The sequence below is a fragment of the Eretmochelys imbricata genome, chromosome 7, assembly GCF_965152235.1.
Source record: "Eretmochelys imbricata isolate rEreImb1 chromosome 7, rEreImb1.hap1, whole genome shotgun sequence".
NCBI classification, from domain to species: Eukaryota; Metazoa; Chordata; order Testudines; family Cheloniidae; genus Eretmochelys; species Eretmochelys imbricata.
Window position 1 is genome coordinate 45,699,766 of NC_135578.1, and position 22,423 is coordinate 45,722,188.

The 22,423-nt window shown below is 41.1% G+C and overlaps 1 protein-coding gene across 1 annotated transcript in view; it reads left to right on the plus strand.

The window, feature by feature from the left end:
- The window catches only part of DOCK3 (dedicator of cytokinesis 3), a 608,598-nt gene that overhangs the window by 282,035 nt on the left and 304,140 nt on the right, over positions 1-22,423 (plus strand). Inside the window, exon 7 of the mRNA XM_077821606.1 lies at positions 18,287-18,435. Within this exon, the coding sequence (XP_077677732.1) occupies positions 18,287-18,435 (149 nt within the window). The remainder of the gene's footprint in view (positions 1-18,286; positions 18,436-22,423) is intronic.

A 22,423-nucleotide genomic window follows, 5' to 3' on the forward strand; every position in this document is an offset into this window, starting at 1 on the left:
TGAAATTTTGCCCCTCAAAATGGTAGACAGGTCACCAAAGAACTTGTTCACCTTCCTTTTTGTGAAGTCTAATGGATTCTTCTGAGTATACAAAATGGCTTTTTTAGCACTCTGTATTTGGAAAGTGCATTTTTGTGGAGACCTGCCTGGGCTTATTTATCTCTAGGAGTAAGAATCAAGACAATGTGAGGTCTTTAAAAAAAGAAAATGATTTACCTATGGTTTGGCTACTCTCAAAATTATTTGACTAGATTCCTGCTTACCTGTCTGTCTTACTCTTAGAGTTTGGAAGTGAAAGATTTTCAGTGACTCCTTTTTGGTGTTCATCTGGTCATATGCCTGTTTGAAAATTATATTTAGAATTTGGGGACTCTTTGCGTCCTGCTTTTCAGGAATTGAAGTGAAATATTCTGGGGAAACTGAGGCACTGGCACTTGGTGTGTCTTTGTAACACATACCTCAAGGTCCATCACACCTCTGCCCTTTCCTACTTATCTGCTCTTCTCTTTCCCTCCATCCCCTCTGCTTCACTAAGAACACCACCTTTAATCACCTATTTATCTGCTTCTCTCCCAATCAGATTTATACTTTCTTATGCTCCTTCCCTTAACCCTGAACAACCTCCCTGAATTGATTTGTAGACCCTTTAACTTTTACTACATCAAATTCCTCCTCAAGGCCCACTTCTGTTGTGATGCCTCAGAGAAATTAGCTAACTCCTAATGGCCAGCTAGAGAGGCAGTTGCAGATAATTGTTACTTATTTAAACAATTTATACAATAGATTTTGATTATCTCTTTTATCCTTCTTCCCTCCTTTGCATGTAGCTTGTTTCTTTTTAGATCATAAACTCTTGGGGCAGTGTTTATGGACAAAATCTAGTATGTTGGATACACTATGAGAACATAAATAACAATTTTCCCAGTAATATCTAAGCACCTAGTTCTGAGCCTGAGACTCAGCTACTGATACCCCAAGTTATCTCTTCTATAACTAAAGGTGTTCACAAGAGCACAGAACCCAATAGCAGGGATCTAATCAAATGATATATTCAAAATTGCCAAATTACATGCTAGTAATTTACCCTTCTTTGTTCTTTATAAGAGTGTTTTATCTTTCTGCATTAAAACATATTCTTTTAATTGTTTAGTCCTACAGTGCATAATCTGAGATTAATTCTCTGTTGATGGCAGGAAGCTTCATGGTAACATTACTACTTGGAAGTTGGTTGAACAGTCAGACACAGTATTATGTATAAAGTTTTTAAAATATCTTTTGTTGTGCTTAAGGGTTTCAGTTGCATTTATAACATTAGAGACTTGCAATAAGTTTTAAACCATAAATAAGGCACAACACTCTATATTCCAACTGAGTTTTATTGAGAGAGGATTTGTTTAGTGGTTAAAACTGAGAACATGGAGGCATGAGGTCTGTATTCTGTTCCCAGTTCTGTTACTATCTTGCGCAAACATTATCATTTTTCAGACTTTAATGTGGAAAGTTAGACACCTAAATCCATATTTAGACATCAGAAAATTTATTAGCATAGGGACAAAATCTAATAATCCATTCTTATAATAATTATGATAAGAAAAAAATTATATTTAAGTCACCTTTTAAAAAAAATTATACCCTAGACAAGTGTCAGTAGAATTTTTCAGATTGCACTGTAGAAATGCAAAGATGTTTTCTTTACAGTACCTTTAAATATAGTTATGATGATAAAAAGTGACATTAACATGTCAACTTCCACAATAAACTTGCTTCCTATGTATCTTCATGGCATACAATATCTGTTTATCTTAGTGACAAAAAACAAGTATAGACTCTTTCTAGCATTGCAAAGCTAGGTATGGAAAAGTGAGATGTTTCATGCATAAACACAATTGGCAGCCAAATTCTAATTTTTGAATCTTTATTATGAGTGCTTGAGTAGGAGGCAGAAAATGCTCATTGTGATTTTGGAAACCAAGTTTGAGTTTTTAAAGAACTGTCTGTTAGAAAAATCGTCTTTTCATTTGTAAACTCCACAAATTTTATATAGAATCACTGAGAGAGAATTAAGATGGAACTTCACAATGTAACTTTTCTGAGTATCACTGCACTTAAGATAGTCTTAGCAGTGCTAATGCTGTGCGTTGTCAGTAGTAATAGATGATGCCATAGAAGCCTAGGAAATGGTCTGTATCTGGAACATAAAACATGGCAACAAGATTTAGTGGACGATAGACTTGTGCTGCATGTGATATGAGATCCTGCAACACATGATATCAAGTCTGACCAGGTACAATTAGCCCTTAGCCAGCTTTTATTATTATTACTATTATAAAAATTTTGTGTATATGTTTACTAAAATATCCTAGGTACAAGAGAGATTTACAGAATTTGCTCATGCAAGTGCAGTGTAGATCACTGCAGACAAACTGACAAGACTTCTGTTGCCTGGCAGCCCATGACATGATAGAGCGGCCTGAAGTGAAAGCTATAATAAGTTACATGAGAGACAACTAAAAACATAATGAATAGTTACAAATAATATCTGACTGATTTGAAGAGGGCTGATTAGCATGTTTGATTTATCAAGAAAAAAACATTTTATTTTTATTATGAGATTACTCTTTTGACTGAAGTGTCCCCACTTTAATGACTAATGAACTTTGACAGTTTGTCAGAAAAGGTGGTGTTCAGGATCATGTTTCAAGCAATTCATCATTCAAGCAATTTTCTCTTTAAATAGGGTGGGGTGTGGGGAATCCAGATACTGCTAGCATGGTAGTGAATTTTAGGGGTTTCTTCTTAGAAAGTTGAGAGAAAAAGGCAGAGAAAATTCACTGAAATTCACCAAAATGTGTGTAAACCCCTCTGTTGAATGGACCCTAGCAATCCCCAGATTCCTGGTTTATTTAAAAAAAAACATTAATTATTTCAACCCTCACATTACTGTCCTCAGTCCCTCTTTTCAGGACAACCTCAACTCTTCCAGATTTCTCTCCTCCAGTACAGCTCTCCTTCTTTACTCCACTTTCATGGCTCCCCAGTCTTTGCTGTACTCCATAGCTTCTGGGCTGTCACCATAAATTCTTTTATTCTGACAGAGCCTCACCCACAACTACCCTTCTTTCTTCTCCCCTTAGGTGGAGATTAAACTTCTATCTTCCTCACATGGGCATAATCTTCTCAGCTCCCTAGCCATCAACATCTACCTCTCCTACTGACAATGGCTGAGAAGTAATCTGCTAAAGAACAGCATTGGCAGCTGCAGCCAAAAGAGACAGGGGATTGGAGAAGCTGATCACTAAGAGGCCCTTCTTTTCTTACAGAACTCCATGTGGAGCTCTGTGTGTTTGCCAAATGTATACTGCAGAATTTTCAGTAGAAATTACTCCTTGCAGCAGAATTGTGCTCCAGAATCTCATCTTTAATTTAAATTATATATTTGCTTATAATTCTGAAGACAACATTGAAAATGTTGTTTTAATTTAACCAATGTAATGAGTTTACCAATAACTTGAAACAATATCATGAGAGTTTTGAAGTGTCCCATTCATCTCAATAGGTTAATTTTGAAACCTGAATAAGACAATTTTAATGTCATGGTTCTTAACTATTATTTCGCTGCTGATCATTTTCACAGAAATATGCAGCTAACTTGCTTATCCCACGGTCCCAAACTGTCTCCCACTCCTCCCTATGTGTCACCAGAAGCTTCAATTCTGTCCTCTACCCAACAGTATACAGCTCTAGTTTTGCCAATGACAAGTGCTGATACAATTGACTGTTACAAATACAAAAAAGTATGGCATGTTGAAAACTGAAAATACTGGAACAATATAAAGTAAATTTAATTTCATATAAAATAAATAAAACAGATGCTATTTTGCTGACCACTGTTTATTAGTAGAGTTACTTAAAACCTCAAGTATTTTAATTTATCTGAAGCTGTTGCATAATTTCCACCCCAGTGCTGCAGAATCCAGAGACCTTGCCACAGGCTACACAGGGTGTTTACAGTCTTCTTCAGAACTTGATCAGTCTTTGGACATTGCCTGGGACTGCATGTACTTGGGACAGAATGGGAAAATTCATCATGTCAGAACTCTTGTCAGCTGTGCAGGATATGCTGTTAATAATATTTGTTTTTATCTTGAAAATGTGGCCTACAACTGAACACTGCATTCAATTCCAGAAATCTACAGTAATTGTTCTCTGGTTGCACAATATTACAAACAACTTAATTTCACAAGATTACAGTGTTTCAGAAGCTTAACAGTGCCATTTCCAGAGGATGGGCAAACCTTAGATAAAGAATTAAAATCTTCACATACTACTCAGATGGATGGGCCCATTGGTGTTGGAGAGTGCTGGAGTCCTGGCTGCCCCCGGACACCCCGCCCCTGACTACCCCCCGCCGCCCCATCCAACCCCCACTCCTTCCTGACTGCCCCCCCCGGTACCCCTGCTCCCATTCAACCCCCCCTGTTCCCCGCACTCTGACTGCCCCGACTCCTATCCACACCCCCGGCCCCTGACCATCCCCCAAACTCCCCTGCCCTCTATCCAACCCCCCCTTCCCGTGCTGCCTGGAGCACCGGTGGCTGGTGGCACGGCTGCATCAGGTCAGGCAGCCACGCCGTGCAGCACAGAGCACCAGTTCAGGCCAGGCTGTGCAGCTGCGCTGCCCCAGGAGCTCGCAGCCCAGAGCATTGCGCTGGTGGCGCAGTAAGCTGAGGCTGCGGGGAGGGGGAACAGCAGAGGAGGGGCCGGAGGCTAGCCTCCCAGGCCAAGAGCTCAGGGGCCAGGCAGGATGGTCTGCGAGCCATAGTTTGCCAGGGGCCAGGCAGGATGGTCCTGCGAGCCATAGTTTGCCAACCTCTGTGCTAGCTTAATAGCTTTGTTTACCTAATATGTAAAAATGGACCCTCGTTGTCTCTGCTTGAACTTCGGGCTTATCAGAGAATCAAATACACATTCTTTTGTCTAAGGCAAGCCTGTTTACCAACTACCCCTTACATGCCTGGTTTAAACACACTTCATAATTCTAGCATATATCCATAACTCTTAATAACCACCATGTACAAACATCACACAAGAATATTAATGATCAATGAGTTATTAGTTTTCATGTGATACCTCACAAGGCGTATTTTCTACAAAGATTATTATAATAGCGTGTACAGTGTGAATACAGGGATTTTTAGTGTTGCACGCACCCAGCACCTATTTCCTTGAGGGAACAGTGATCCAGATTACAGCACCCCAGGTCAATTCAAGGGTGATAAATGACTTGACCTTCTGTGTTGGAACATTTTCTCATCTGCCAGCTTCCAATTTAGGATCACGAACTACCAGGCCCTGTTAGTGAAATATGATTTCACAAATTATACTAAATTTGTGGAATTCAAAGAAAAACTTCCCCTGTAGGACAGGACCCAATTCCAAGCACTCATTGATGAAGGCAGTCTGGTGGCTAAAACATTCGTACAGAAAGCAGTAGTAGATGCAGCCAATATTATATCTAATGCCATTGCCACAGTCATTGTCGAGAGATTCAAACAGTTGCTTCACTCTTCAGGGTTCTCTAGGGAGGTCTAAAATACCATAAAGGGCTTACTCTTTGATGAGACCAGTCTTTTCAGTGAGAAGACAGATGAGTCACTTCATTCCCTCAAGGACTCTAGGACAACCCTCTACTCCCTGGTCTTTTATACACCATGGTCAAAGAGGAAGCACCACAAACAAATGTACAGACACAGACCCTGTCCTCAGGCATTTTATCACCAATGTTCTCACAGGCCACCCTGTAAAAAGGTAGAGTATGCATAAACCCAGATATACAGCTTTCTCAACCTCAACTACTGCTGCGCAATCTCACCCACCAGGTTTTTTTTTGACAGGACGCTCAAGAACTGCTTACCACTATCAATGACATTATATACTGCTCTCCAAACATTTGGTGGCCCTCTCACCCTCTTCATATATAACTGGAGGGCAATAACAACAGACAAGTGGTTACTAGAGATCATCCACTTTGGCTATCGATTTCCACTCTCCTTCCACTCACAGAGCCCCATCCTGACCCCTCTACAGGGACCTCTCTTATGAAGTGATTCTCTATCAGGAAGTGGGTTCTCTCCTCCAGTGAGGAGCCATAGAACAAGTACCTCCTCAGCGTTAGGGGAAAGCATTCTATTTACCATACTTTCTAGTTGCCAAGAAAAATGGAGGCTGGAGTAAAATGTTTGTATTCACATGTCAGAATTAAGAATGATTACACTGGTCTTGATAATCCCCTCCTTGAAAGTTTTTCCATTCTGACTAACCACAGCCCCCAGGGTCTTCACAAAGGCCTTATCTGTGGTGTTGACCCAGATGAGATGAAATGGTTACACTGTCTTCCCATACCTGGATGATTGGCTGCTTATGGACAGATCTAGTTAGGACGTCCAGTCAGCAACCATCTTTTTACTGAGTTTCCTGGCATCCTTGGGAGTCTGTGTAACATCCTACTTTGACTCCCAGGAGGACTATAGATTTTATCGGGTCAGCCCTAGATTAAATCTTAGCAAGGGGTCTATCTCCCTATGGAGAGATTCCATGCCATGAACTCTTTAATAAGAAAAGTCAGTCTTGATCCTCAAACTACAGTCATTGTTTGTCTGTGTGTACTGAGCACAGTGCCCTCATGTACTTATGTAATGCTGTTTGCTAGACTCTGCCTCCATTGTCTGCAGGTCCAGCTCAGCTCTGTTTACTCTTGAGACAGTGACTACATGAAAACTAGGGTATCAGTTCCCACCAAATTGCAGCCTCTTTGGTTTGCCGGACAAAACCAGAGCAAGTGTGTGTGGGAGTATCTTTCATTCCACCCCAACCAGTGTGACCATTATCACAGATGCATCCTTCATAGGATGGGAAGCCCCCTGGGAACTCATGCTAAGCAAGGCACCTGGACCCCTCAAGAAGCTAGCATGCATATCAACCTTCTAGACCTCTTCGGAGCAGTCTGCCTCGCCTGTAATGCATTCCTCCCACTGGACAACTGTCTTCTACATAAACAGAGTGGAGCAAGATTGCTTTCTCTGTGAGTTGAGGCAGTCAGCTTATAGAACAGGTGCATCAGGAACCACATAGCACTCATGTCAACATATCTTCCAGGGACACAGAATTCTCTGGCAGGCAATCTCAGCAGACATTTCTCCACGGAACATAAATAGGAGTTATACAATGCCATCTTGAATGAGAGATTCACCCAGTGTGGAATACTATCCTGGGACCTGCTCACTTCCCAGACAAAGAATAAATTCAGCCTTTATTGCTCCAGAGCAGCTCCGGCCAGGGGTTCTAAGGGCGATGCGCTTCTCCTGTCCTGGACAGACTACGTGAAGTACACGTTTCTTCCCATTCTACTACTACTACAGGTACTGAGAAAGATTGACTCGAGTTTTCTCATGATTATTGTCATCGCATCCAACTTGCCCAGACAGTTCTGGTTGTCAGATCTTCTACAAATACCAGCCCATCTTCCCATCAGCATCAGATCCTTCCCAGATCTGTTGACCCAGGAGAACAGCACAAGCAGACATCCCCATCGAGACACTGTGCACCCCACAGTGTATTGTTTGGATGGGCATCAGACCTAGAAACTTTCCTGTTCAGAGAACATCCTGGCTATTCTCAATCAAAGTAGAAAATGCTCCACCACAAAATGCTGTCTGGCTAAATAGAGATGCTTCTCCACCTGTGGGCAACAGAACCATTTCTGTTCAGGTGCTATGGTCATTCCTGTTGTTCTTGACTACATCCTTCCTCTTAAGATGTCAGGCCTTTCTGTTAGCACTCTGTGGGTCCACCTAGCAGCAATCAGCGCCTTTAATCCTCCATTTGAAGGATATACTTTTTTTCCCCTCACCCAGATTAGTCAGATTTCTGAGAGGCCTCATTAGAGCCTTCCCATCCCTTATGAAGTCAGCACCACAATGGGACTTCAGTCTTGTACTTTCCACACTTACCAGAGCTCCCTTTGAGCTGTTGTCACTTGTTCCAAATCCCATCTCTCTATGAAAGTAGTCACCTTCCTAGTCGCCATCACATCAACGAGAAGGGTTAGCGTATTAGGAGAGCTGATGGCAGACCCACCATATTTCTTAAGGAGAAGGTTTCTTTTCATCTCCATCCAAAATTCATTCCTAAGGTGATCTGAGTTTCACATGAATCAACTGATTTTCTTTACCAACCCTCATGCTTCTGGGGAAGAGAGGAGACTTCACTCTCTTGATGTCAGACGAACTTTGGCTTTTTACCTACAGAGAACAAAACCAATTAAAAAAACATCTAGGTTTTTTGTTGCTATAGCAGAATGAACATGGGAATAAGCATTACTTGCTCAGACACTAAGTAGATTTCTGAATGTATCCTTCTTCGCTATCAGTTGGATTATCTCACCCCATGGGTAAGAGCCCATTCCACTAGAACATAGGCAACTTCAGCAGCATCATTTGGAGCTGTACTTATTCTGGACGTTTGTAAGGTAGTTAGCTGGATTTTCATCCACACTTTCAGAAAGCATTACACTTAGTCCAGGTCTCTTCTGCAGATGCAACATTTGGAACAGCAGTGTTAGTCTTCTATACCAGCTGTATCCTCGCACCCTCCTACTCTCTGAATACTGCTTACTAATCACCAATGTGTGGAACACATATAGGAACCAGCACTCGAAGAAATGGAGGTTATTCACCTGTAACTGGAGGTTCATAGAGATGTGTGAACCCTATCTGTATTCCACTACCCACCCTTCTTCCTCTCTGCTGTGGATATTGTTTGATTTGCAGTAAGAAGAGGAACTGGAGATGTCAGTCAACACCACCTTTATGTCCTCAGATCAGAGCACAAGGAGAGCAACTGTCTAGGCATGGAGCAACAGACACTGCTTGCTTACAGAGCACCAGTCTCAGGTTCATAGAGCCCGTGTATACATGTGTGGAGTACAAACAGGGTCATAGGGACCACACATCTCTAGAAACCTCCTGTTTTGAGTGAATAACCTTTATTTCAGGCTCTCTCAAAACTCAGGCAGACATTACTTCATTGGTTACAAGTGGGTCACGTTGTCAAGGTTTTCTGCACAATTGTAATAGCTAGAGACTTGCAAGAAATCTGAAACTGGAGAGCAATTGAGAAGTCTGTCCATGCATTCTGTCTAGTGATTCACACACCTCTGGGGAAGAGGGTGTGCCCCACACTTTGGGGAACACTATTTTGCTGGAAGCAATGTGTTCCTGTGCTGTGTGCCCACTCAGGTACTCTAGTTTGGGGAACAAGGTCATAGCCCTGCCCAAGCCCATACCTCCTGCCTCCTTGGGGTAGTCTAGTGCTGCCAGTAGTGTTGTAATCATGCAACCCTTGTTCTCACATGAGTGGAAGTAATGGGATTATGCTGGCCCCTGAACAGTGATTCAAGGCTGGTGGGAGACGCCTTGAGCCCTTTCCCTTCTCTCTGCCAATTTGTAGAGGGCTGTCTGTCTTGTGGCCCAATTATTTATAAATGTGATGTTATTTTAAAAGCATTAACACCATTACTTTACCTTTTCTGGGTTTTTTTCTGTTTTTCCTTTGGCTTTTTGTATTCAAAGCATGTATCTTATACAGGAAAAAAGGGAGGAATAGTTTTTATATCACTTTGTACTGGCTGAATGGCTAGAGTAGCTCAATATGTATATTTAGTACACTTTTTTTTTATACTGGCAGAATCATTTCTGTCATTCTTTCTGTGTACTGTCACCAGGGAGAGAATGCAATGACTAAACGGATTCTGTGTGCTATATGAAAAACTAAATCTTCTCTAGGGCATTCATCTGCCCTGGAATTCATGTCATTTCTTACCTGTTCTGAGAATGAGATGTAAAATTTGCTCCCTTCTTAATGTTTGTTTTTGCTTTGTTAGGGTATCTCTTTAGTGGAAACTGTATAAAATTCATTTTTCATTACTTAAAGTAATAAACTGCAGTTGTCATCTCTATTTTGTGTGAGACATTTCTCACTGGTTTGTGTTTTTGGAAGTTCATAATTCTCTCTATATAGTGCTTTTATAACCAAAAGGAAATTTATACCTGTATATTTTCAAGTCCTTGTGTTACTCCATTCAACAAAACCACCATTTTATTCTTCCAGATATAATAGGTATTTCTTCTTCGAATAGCGTCCCTATGGGTGCTCCACTGTAGGTGTGTTTGTGTCCCTGCACTGCTGATCGGAGGACTTAGGTAGCAGTGTTTGTTAGGCCTGCACATGCGCTGACCCCCTCATGCTGTGCCATGAGGCTAGTCAGCGCAAGAAGGCTAACCCCCTCAATTCCTTCTCAACCACTCCTAACAAGAGACATAGCAATTCACAGTCCATTAAAACTATCACTTTAATTTACATATCCATAGTTAATCTCCTAGTTTATAGTTATAGTTTTGTTTTCTAATTTTATCCTTGAAAATGAAAATTAAAAAAAAAAAAGACTTTAATTTCTTTTCCCGCTCTTTTTTCCCTGCCAGGGACCCTTCCATCCAGTGGGGTATGCCCAGGCTTTAAGGAATATCTCACTTGCAATGAGACCATCCTGATTGCAGACAAGCACTTAGTGCATTCGCTGCCTCAGACTGAGAGCTTGACAGAAAATCATCTTCATGGTGGCTGCTCTCAGGCCTGAGTCACCTGGCAGATGTGAATCTTCCCCTCAGCCCTCTACATCTAAGGGCGGCGGGTCGAAGAAACAAGCTGCAGACTCCTCTCATAAATAATCTAATAAATGGGTGGGAAGTCCCCACAGTGAACCCTGACATAACTGTAAGTAGCGCCTACCTGCAAGCAGGCAGATGAAAAATACTATGTGCCTGCCAAGGAATTTGAATTCCTTTTTTTCCATTGACCACCCAACTCCATTGTGGTGGATGCCATCAACTCCTGCGGCTGCAAACACCAGTCGAGGGCTACTCCTAGTGACAGGGATTGGAAGTGCCTGGAACTTTTCAGAAGGAAAGCGTACTCCTCAGCCACTCTTTCATTCCATATTACCAGCTACCAGGCCCTCACAGCAAAGTATGACTACATAAACTATTCAAAACTGAATGACTTCATTGAATGGGTGCCAGAGTCACAGTTTGACCAATTTAAGCCCATTGTCCAATGGGCCAGTTAGTGGCAAAGACATGGGTGCAGTGTGCCGTCAATGCAGCTGACACAGTGGCTAGCTCCATTTCTACAGCTGTGGTTGTGTGACAGGTGTTTTGGCTCCACCTGTCGAGCTTCCCAAAGGAGGTGCAGTCTATTGCAGAAGACCTCCCATTTGGGGGCACAAAGCTCTTTGTTGAGAAGACTGGTGCCTCCCTTCATACCTTGTAGGATTCTAGGACAACTTTCTGGTTGCTGGGCATCTATACGCAAAATGCATTAATTTATAAGGGGTCTCACTGTAATTAGCACATATTATCAAGGTGACATACCAAAGGATAAAACCCTAGGCCCACTGACAGATGAAATAAAATAAGAAATATAAAGGGTTGAGGCTTTCGCTTCTCTTTTATACACTTGGGCCCAAATCTCTCTTATGACCTGGACCCAAATAGCTTTTTTTGGCCTGCACCATTGGAGAGATAATAAAAGGAAAGGAAATACCCCCAGCACATGGGGCTTCCTGGCTGATGTAAAGCTGTCAGAACGAGTGTGTTCTGGCTCTCAGCAAATGGCTGGCAGAGATAGGGATGGGGTGTATCCCGAGGGCTACTGCATTCCAGCTGTCTGTGCTCAGATGACTGGGAGCCCTTAGGAGACCATGGCCTGGTCAAGCATTAATTAGAGCAGTCTAACTTAATCTCAGGTGTGGACATGTCCCTGGGAAAGCCCAGAATACAGGAAGCACAGAGGTGGTTTAAAGGCCCTTTTGCCCCTTCCATTCCTGCACTGATTTCAGTAACAAAGGAACTAAGAATTAGGCTCAAAATCTTCTCAATATGCAGCTTATGTGTCATTGTCCAGATTTCCTAGCTAGCTAAAGCTTTTACTGGTTCCAGTGTTGCTTGCAGATGAGCACATAATTCCAAAAGCATATCTATGGAGGCAGTAATTTGGAGTACCCAATTTACTAAAAAACAAAAACAAAATCCTAGTGTATTTAAACTTAGCAAAGATCGCATTCCTCACTGAGTACTATGAATATGCCGACAATTAAGTTTTAAAGTAAAACTGTTTTTAACTATGTAATGCAGATCTCTGAAATTTTTGTTAATGAAAAGTGTGGATTTTTTCATCTTCACATAACTTAAAGATAGCTGAACAGACTTTGTTCAGGGTTGAGACCAAGCATTAAAAATGTCATTTTAGTACATATTTGTTAAAATTAAGAATCTTTTTTAAAATATTGGATTAGAGTGGAATGATCTTTCCAGTGTCTCTTCACTGATGCAGACAACAGACAGCTTCTCTCCAGAATAAATTGCCTTTATAATCTCAAGTCTCGGTTAGTGCCATGTGCTTTACCATACACTATTCTTGAAAAGCACACAGAAGATTCAGCTAGCGTGTAACATAACAGCTTTTGAATGAGTCATACTGTTTATCAATGCCAGCTCAGCTCTGCATTAGCTATATCTGCTTCTGAGAGTACAGCTTGAGGTGAGGTTTTCAGTTGATAAAGACTTAAATTATATGTTTTCTAAAGGATCACCTTTCTCCCCCTGTTCTGTCAGGGTAGTTATGATCTTCTGGGTTGCTCTTGCTGATAGGGATCATGAACTTTCCAGAATTAGCTTTCTCAGTCTTTCAGAGCCCTAGTTGACAATCTTCAGGGTGCAATATAAGATACAAAGGCTCAGACCTTCCTTTATTAGTATAAATACTATTTTTCTTTTCTTTTCTTTCTTACACATTCAAAAGTTTTTAACAAGAAACACAGCAAACTGAAGGTGTGCTCACAATCTAAAAGAAGGACTTTGTAGAAAATTGAGAAATAAAACACAAAATTTTTCAAAAGACATTCCAGGTGTGCAGAGGATGAAAGAAAGCACAGAGACTTTTCTGAGAAGATGAAATGGATATTGTTGCTGGCATCAAGGATGGATTATTTTGTGAGGGTTTGGGGGAAGACAAGGGTGCTGATTTATGCCAGGGCTGCATGCAGTAGCGCAGGGGTGGCCAACCTGTGACTCTGGAGAAGTTAATATGCTGCTCCTTATATATGCATCGGTTCCAGGGCTGGGGCTACAGGCACCAACTTTCCAGTGTGCCGGGGGGTACTCACTGCTCAACCCCTGGCTCTGCCACAGGCTCTGCCCCCACTCCACCTATTCCCGCCCCCTCCCCTGAGCCTGCCATGCCCTAGCTCCTCCCCCCCCGCCCCCCAGCCTCCTGCACACCACAAAACAGCTGAGCGGGAAGTGCGGGGAGGGAGGGGGAGGCGCTGATCGGCAGGACTGCCAGTGGGCAGGAGGCACTGGGAGTGGGGGGGTGGTGGAGGGAGAGCTGATGGGGGGGCTGCTGATTATTACTGCGGCTCTTCGGTAATGTACATTGGTAAATTCTGGCTCCTTCTCAGGCTTAGGTTGGCCACCCCTGCAGTAGTGCCTTAAAAACAAGGACAAGAAGTTTGAACTTAGTTCACAGTGCAAAAGGAAGGTGGTAAAATTTCTGAAAGAAAGGGATGGAGGTGTGTGAGGTATTTTAAGAGGTGAGTGAGAAAGATGAGTTGGCAGTGGTAATGTGGACAATTTGGAGGGAAAGACAAATTTAATATAGAAAAGACCTGTTACAAATAGTATGTAGTAATCAAGTAAGGCAAATGACTGAGATATAGAGCAGCGATTTAGCTGATTGGATGGAAAAGTTGTGAAGGAAAAAGGGACAGGACTTGATCCTTTGTTTGAACATAGAACTAATTTTAACTACTTGGGTTGGATTAGAATCGTAGACTTTAAGGTCAGAAGGTGGTGTTTTTAACTGCGTCTTTGTTTTAGAGTTTACTTTGCAAATGTATATGTATTTTAACTGGTGAGAGGTACCCAGGAACCCTTGGGTGCCATTTATGAATCTTTAAATAGTTAACGCTAACTAGAGCATCACTTTGATAATATAAAAACTGACCAAAAATTTTATATAAAAATATTCCATCTTATTTCTCCATTTTTATGGCTTAAATTGTCAATACCATTTGATAAAATTGAGCTTTGTCAGTGTCTCTATTATAGTAACATATTAATTGAGCACTGCTGTATAGGGACAAAACATCACATTCCTCCTTACACTTTTACTCTTCTAATGAAGCTTAATTGGTTATTCCCATTGTTTCCTTTTTCCCACTGGTTTTTGTGCTGCCTTCCATGCTTCACTGTACATTTAGGATATCTTCTCTATTCTAAGTGTGTCTTCATTCAAAGTTGTCCTGAATATTCTGGGTGAGATCCTGAATCCTGCTTCGACCCCTTTACACTATGCTGGAGTGGCATAAAGTAACCCTAAAAGGTCCTGGTCATGTTTAGGGAGGGGGAAATAAGGGAAAAGGTAAGAAAGCTGCCTCTTGCAAACCCTCTTGTGAGCACCGGTGTTGGAGAGTGCTGGAGTGAGGCTGGGATTATGAGGGACATGTCAGGGATTAGGCATGCACCATGCAGCACTGTGGACATTTCAGGCAGCTCTGCATCCCTCAGGGCAGACTGGGGAAGCTGCTGTAATTTAGACAGGCCCCCAACAATATTCTTAAATTATGCTGGTGTCCTTTCCAGCTTCCAGAACAGCCCAGAATCAGGAAGCCAAAGGTTGCTAATAGACCCCTTATACCCCCACCCTCCTGAGTGGAGAGTTCTGTGCTGCCCGGAAAGCGCTAATCACTGCCAAACAGCTGTTTGGCGGCAGGAAGCACTTGGAGTTATGCAGAGGAGCAGGGACATGGCGCGCTGAGGGGGATGTGGGGCAGTGGGTGAGGGGAGCTTGGCGGCTGCAGGAAATAACTCCGGGGGGGCGAGGATCTTGGCAGGCCACAGCAAATAACTCCGTGGGCTGCATACAACCTGCCGGCTGCATGTTTCAGACCCCTGCTCTAAATCTTCCAAATATTCTTCTGTGGCTTGTGTGTTTAGATTGTAAGCTCCTTGGGCAAGCGACTGTTTTTTCCTTTGGCTATTGGTCAGTACCAAATAAAATTTGAGTGCTTTAAAATAATATTATTGTAATTTAGTGAGAAATTGTATTAATTGCAGTATATTTATAGATATTTCTCTGCTGGCTTCCTTCCAGGCCTCAGTACCTCTAAGACATGTATTGTTTCAAATGACTAATGATGGATAGGTCAACTTAAATAATTGTTTTGTGGGATATGTTGATTATATTTGATAGTGTTAGTCTGCATGATTTTTGCTAGTTTTGAGTTACCGTTGTCAATTGATGCACAAGATACAGTTCCATAGGTAATGTTGAGTTGAGTGTTGCACTTAAAGTTGGAATTCAACCTCTTTATTATTCATGAAAAAATACAGCATATCCTGCCTTGGCCAAAATGACACCACTTAAAATTTCAGTAATGCATAAACTTTGGGAGAAAAGTCAAGTAAATTTATTAGATAATTTGAGCTATAATTAATTTTATTCGGGATTGCACACTTCATAGCTCGTGTGGGCTGAGCTTATTGCCCATGCCAAGGGCTCCTTGCATTCCTCCATTCCTCTCCACAAGCTCCCTGTGTGCCATCCTCCCATCCCCTTCTGTTTCAGGGACTCCCTGTAATTCTCCCAATCTCCCCACTGCCAGGGGTTCTGTTTGCCTCCCATTTCCCACCTCCTTCCATACCAGGATCCCCATTCTCCCTCCAGGCACCACCATTCCTATTTCCCCCCATGCTGCCTGTTCCTCCTTTTCCCCCACCCATACTAGGATCCCCCCATTTCCCTGCCCATCGCGGGGGTTCTGTTAACTCTCCCCCATTCCAGGGTCCCCCATTGCATTGTGTTCCCCCATTCCCATTTTCCCCCATACTAGGGTCCCCCAATCTCTCCCCCACCAGGGGTTCTGAGTGCCCCACATTACCACCTCCACCCTATACCAGCGTCCTCCATTCTCTCCATTATGTCAGGGTTCTGTGTCCCCAGATCCCTCTCTTCCTCATTCTCCACCCCATGCCAGGATCTGTTTGTATCCCACCATGTTTTGTCTGGGTGAAAGTCATTTAGGATGTCATCATGTGAAAAACTATTGGGAGAATGAGCAGAGATCAGATAAGGTATTGTTATGTTGAAAGTCTTTAATGAGTGCCATTAGTTTATTTCTTATAGACAAGTGTTGAGTGCTTGAAGCTGTGGCTGTGCTAATCAGATGGCAGGGACTCCATGTGTCCCCTGTTTTCTGGTTTACCCAAAAGCCTATAGAATTCTGGCCTCTGATACCAGAAACAGTCTTTGAACTTTTTGAATTTATCAGATAGGGCATTCAAAAGTTACTGCATTACAGACTGATAGAAAAATGCTATCAAGTGGATAGTAAGGTCTTCACAAGCTCGGCCAAAAAATTTAGCATCTCGTGTCAAATCTTTTTTTCATGGCCTTATTTTAACAGTGGAATAACGCAGACTCTTCAGACTTCCCATATAGTTAAATGATCAAAATCTTTTGTTTTAGACTACTTTTAAATATTTTTTTAAAGGATTAATAGTATTTTTTCCCTGTATTCTTACCCTGGTTTGAGGATCGCACTGGGGCTGAGACATGATATGTGTCTAGAATGATGCCTACAGTGAAGCAGCACATCTTCAGAGGCAGAAACTTAGAAGCCTATGGAATTTTTACAGCCGAAAATTTACATGTTGGTTGAGTTTAGTCAGGCAGCAGCTGAGTGGTGGTTTTGTGGATCTCAGTGGTGCTTACATTGAGACTGAGACACCTAAGTCCCTTTGTTGATATGGCCCCATTGATATTTGTTGCCTGTATTTGTTGCAGGCACTGTGAAGAATTATTTTGTTGTGATTTACTATTGCCTATGTTGATATTGACCTAAATGTTTTTCATTCTTTTGATTGTGATAGACAAGTTTTGGGGACCTTTGCCTGTGTTTTTAGTTTATACTAGGTACGCCAATTAAATTCTGGACCTTAGTACCTTAAGAGTTACAGAAGGGACTTTCAAAAATGTTTGGTAAGAGCTGAGCTCTGCTCCCAGTGAAGTCAATGGCAAAATTCCATTGACTTCAGTAGGGCCAGGATATTACCCTGGGAGTTTTACCATTGACTGTAAATGGAGCAGCGTTAGACCAATGCTGAATACTTCTAAAAATCTTACCCTGTGTGCATCCCACCCTTAGGTGCCCAAATATGGGCTTAAGAGCCTAACTTTAGACTCCTATCCTTGAACTTTTTGGTCTATGTGCATAAAAGAGTTTATAGTAATTTTGTTTATGTGCTAAAGGTCTAAATAACTTCCAATTATTAAAAATGAAGAAAATTTATTTTAGTATCAAGATTTTATGCCATTAAGAGAAAAAATTCTAAAAATACAGTTTTTACCCCCTGATGCGTATGCTTAATTATAAGTAGTCCCATTGAAGTCAATGGGATGATACATGTAACTAAAGTTATGTACCCACTTAAGTGTTTGCAGACAGCCTCCTACTAGTGGCATTAAAACAAACAATATTTATAATTTAGTGTATATTATAAATTTTAATCTAAAGATGCTATAGAGCAGTTTTTCAAATTAGTTTTAGAAAGACTGAACCTGATTTAAATCAATTATTGCGGGGGGGAATCAAGTGATTTCAATTGGTTTGTTTTAAATTGCTCCATCCTGAAAGGTACACTTTCAAGAGTAGGATGGAATTACATACATATAAATTCATGTTTTTGCCCTTCTCTTTCTGTGATTTAGGCCTCAGGTAAGAAAACAGTACCTAATTCTGCCTTGTGGTCCATGTACCTTTCTAGTACTGCTAAAATATAGCAATCAGCATACAATTCAATTTCAAGATTTACAGTTGATTGCCTTTTTGTGGCCATAATACTTAAAATAGAAGTTGTTCTAGAGTTTTTTTTACTTTTTGAAGCAAAACAAACTGCAGAAAAAACGGAATGGAATGACTGTGACAACCTGGAAAAGGAACCAGGAGTTTGTATTTTATTTATTTTCTGGAAGCATCATGACATTGAGGAATATATGGGGAAAAGAGTGATTCTTTTGTGAGTTTTTTTTTCTTGGATAATTGATGAAAATCTCATTTGATTTTTTTAATCTCTCTCTCCCCTCCCCCCCCCACCAAAATGTACTTTTACAGAAGCATAAGATAGATCTTTTCTACAAACTGCGCCATGTGATGAATGAACTCATTGACCTGCGTAGACAGCTACTGTCAGGTCACTTGACACAAGATCAGGTGCGAGAGGTCAAGAGACACCTTACAGTGCGACTGGACTGGGGTAATGAGTAAGTACAAGTACCATCCAAGTGCCATCTGTTTTAATTAAAATGGAATGTTTTTTGTGTAATGGAATTTGCAAACAGTTGAACTATCTTCAAGTTGTTGGCAACTGAAACCAAATATCACTTTTTACATTCTGAGTTTATGGCGTACCTCCTCCCCCATAGATATACATACAGTAATTAAAAATTCTAAAAATGTATGATTTGCTTCTATTATTAATTCCTTTCTGAAGGAGTCTGTATTTTTCAATGTGTTTTAGGCCTTTTCGTTTAAGTTGTACAGTGAATATTAACTCTGAGGTATTCTATACATTGTAATTTATCTGCATTATTATTATTATTATTACCATTTTGCCATTTGAAAAATTGTTACTGTCAGTGGAACAGCTGTACATTTGGGTGACACTGTAGAATAGCCAGAACTGGCACTGTCTGATCAAATGATTAACAGTGTGGAGCTGAGGCTTATAGTATTCAGATTTAATTTTGTTTTAGGTCTTGTAATCTGTATAATTCTCTGCTGATGCTTTCTCAGATTTTGTGCCCTGATGATCAGTCCTGTTGTAAAGAGGTGGCCATTTGAATCTTCTTTTTATGGAACCAAAGGGATTTACAGTAATTTAGAGTTGAATATGGAATTATAATTAATTACTTAACAAAAAAACTAGCCCTATCCCAGAATCGACTCTTGGAGAACAACAAGGAAAAAGCTTGGCTTGCCTAGTTCTAAGGCCAAGTTCCGTGAACAGATATGTTATGCGTGGCATGCACATGACCTTTTCAGAGGAAATGTCACCCCCTTAGGCTTACAACAACCTTTCTTCAACCAGGATGATGGATAAGTTATAATTAAAGTACAGAGTAAAATTCTGTGTAAGTTACCAAAAACAGAAAAAAAATCAAATTTTCCTCCCTAACTTATTCTAGTCGTGTCCACATTCCTTGAACACCTGTGTCAGGACTCCCATGGAGAAGAGTACTGGAATGAACTGTCAAAAACTCAGCTGGCCTCTCTTCTTAAATTAATATATTAGTCTCTTCTTAGCTGAAAAAGAGGCTCTGAAAGATGTAGACTAACAGAATTACTTAAGTGATTGTCTTGCATTTTAACTCTCACTAATGTAAATGGAACCCAATAACCATCATGATGCTTTGGGATTCAACCCAGACTAGTAAAGGGTTGTTTCACCACCTGCCCAGCAAATCTAGATGCCTTAAATGGTCTTGCTGTGGCTCACAGCCCTGACAACAACAGCCAGCAGACAAGCATGCAGGTCACACCCTGGTTTCCATTGCTCAGTTACTTTTGCAGAGTGACCCAACACCCTCCCAGTTCCGAATATCCCCCAAATCATCTGCTAATGTGGCAATCTGCTGAGGTTCCCAGAAATGCGAACTCCTGTGTTATTCCTCTCAGCCTCAGTACGTGAGAGTTTTGCTACTGCTAAGCTGTGTGACAAGTCCCTGACAGACCAGCTTGTCTGTCTTGCCAGTAAACTCTTCAGGACACACCTTGTCTTGTATGTAACAAACAGTGAATCCCCAGCTCCTGAGTTCCCCAGAGATGTCTCCATGCCATGCCCAGCCCTCTCCTGGAACACTCTCAGAAGTTAATAAGTTTGCTACTCCTTTAAAGAAACTGTGCACTGCAGTTCATTAATTTAATTAGAGTTTGACAACTCTCTTATTTCAATCATAGCACAGAATTGGTTTTTAGTAAAAGTAAAACAAGTTTATTTAACAAAAGGACATAGGATTAAGTGATACCAAGTAAAAGGAATAAAGATAAAAAGGGTTAAATGCAAACAAAAGTAAAAATACATTTCTAAGGCTAAAACTTAATTTCAGCAAATTACAGTCTTTGCCTAAGCAGGTTTCTCACCTAAACTCAGTTCCCAAAGACTTCAACCCACTTGTTTGAAGGATCCAACATTCCATAATTTCAAGAGCTCTGGTCCCTTTAATTTCCCAAATGATGGATAATTATGAGGGTTTTCTCCCCATTCTTTTTAAAGTCCAGTAAACCTTTGAAATGTATTATTTGACGAGTAAGCCCAAACAAAGCTTCTCTCTCCTCCTGGGATGTAGATGCCATGATGTCTTCCTAAAGTTCATTGTCCCTACTTCAAGAGGCAGGAAGGCTTTCTGTTGTTCTTCCCTGCCTGTTGACTTCCTATCATATGGAAATGGGGCTTCCATTGTTTTGATTCCATAATGCTTAATTTACATTGGAGACAGATAGGTAGCTGTCTTCCCTCCTGTTAGGGAGAAAAACCTATGCATTTGGTCACAGACTTTAAAGCATATCATCAGTGAGTATGCATAATTCCTCATATAGTGTTAATGCATATGTTTCACAATGAAATGAATCACCAGTGTGATAAAAGACCTTGATACACTTTTATAATACAGTAATATTGTATACAAACAGTTGATTCAATTGTATCTTTGAGGTTCAGCCCCCCTGTCTTTAATAGTTATAGTTTCCCCCACTTGCTGGTTTGATGGCTTTGTTTACCTTGCATGTAAATGCAATTTCATTCACTCTGCGTGGTGATCAGGGTGGTCAAACAAGTACACATTTCTTTGTCTAGGGCATACTGTACTTATGCATTGCTTGCCAAATACATTTTAAGAACATAATTCTAGAATATATCCATAACGAGGGGTGAAAGTAATATAAAATTTTTACTGGTACGGCCCTTTTAAATCGCTGGCCCTGGGGCAGCTGCCTCTTTTGAGCCCCTGCTGTTGGCGTCCTGGGGGGGGAGGGCAGGAAAAAGGGGCAATATCGTTAAAGCGCTACCAGCAGGGCCGCTCATGGAGGGGGGAGCAAAAGGGGCAGCGACGTTAAAGCTCTGCCACAGCAAAGGACCCTCCTTAAAGTGCTGCCACAGCAGCGCTTTAATGTCGGCTGCATACGGGCCGGTACCATCTTCTTACCGGTACATCGCACCGGCCCGTACTGGCCCACTTTCACCCCGTCCATAACACTTTTTGTACACATCTTGTATATACCTTACACAAGAACATTAATGATCAGTGAGTTATTAGTTTCCCAGTGATATATTGCATACCACTTTTTGGGTATATGTCATGACAACAGTGTGTTAAGTGCTGTGGGTATGTCAGGCCTGACAAGAGTTGTTGACACAGAATAGTGAACCTCCAAAGGGCCTCTGTGTCACAACCATAGAGAAGCTTTATCCCTAGATATTTTTGCTGAGAGAGGCAGCAGACAGAGTGAGCAAGAGGAAGTGAGAGAGGGAGTACTGAGAAGAAAGGAATTTGGACTAAATGGTAGTTCAGCACTGAAGAGAGTAGGTTGCTCAATTAGTTGTTAGTGGACCAAAGAGGAGAAGTTCTGTTAAATAAATAATACAATAAATAAGTGTAAAACTTCAAGATAAAACCCATTACCCAACCACCTTATAGAAATGAGCAATTGAGGTAAATGATGGTTAAATGTAACATCTGCTAGGTAAACCAGTAATACAGTGGTATTCTGTTTACGGTGGTAGAGAAAGACAGAACTTATACTGTGCTAGAGAAAGAGATGGGTTGAAATCACCGAGGCAGAAATAGAACAGGATATTAGATAAAAGTAGGCATATGGTATAGTGCGTGTGTGTCTGTGTATGTAAAAATCTGTATACTTGTGTGAGAAACATAATAGAAAAATAAATAAGCTGTACTGGGATAAAAGACATGTCTGAGGTATGGTTGGATGAAAAAAATCAATGGGCTATTGTAATACCAGGCCGTAGACTATATAGGAAGAATGGATTAGGTTATAGAGATAAGAGCATAGCACTGTATCTAAAAGATACCATAAAATTTAATTAGATACAGTTTCTGAGTAGGGAGGATGATACAGTAGAATCCATATAAATTCAAATCCCATGTCACAATAATACAAATATATTAATAGAGTTATACAATGAGTCTCCAGATAAGGAAAAGTATGTTCAGCATATAATGTTGAGGGAGA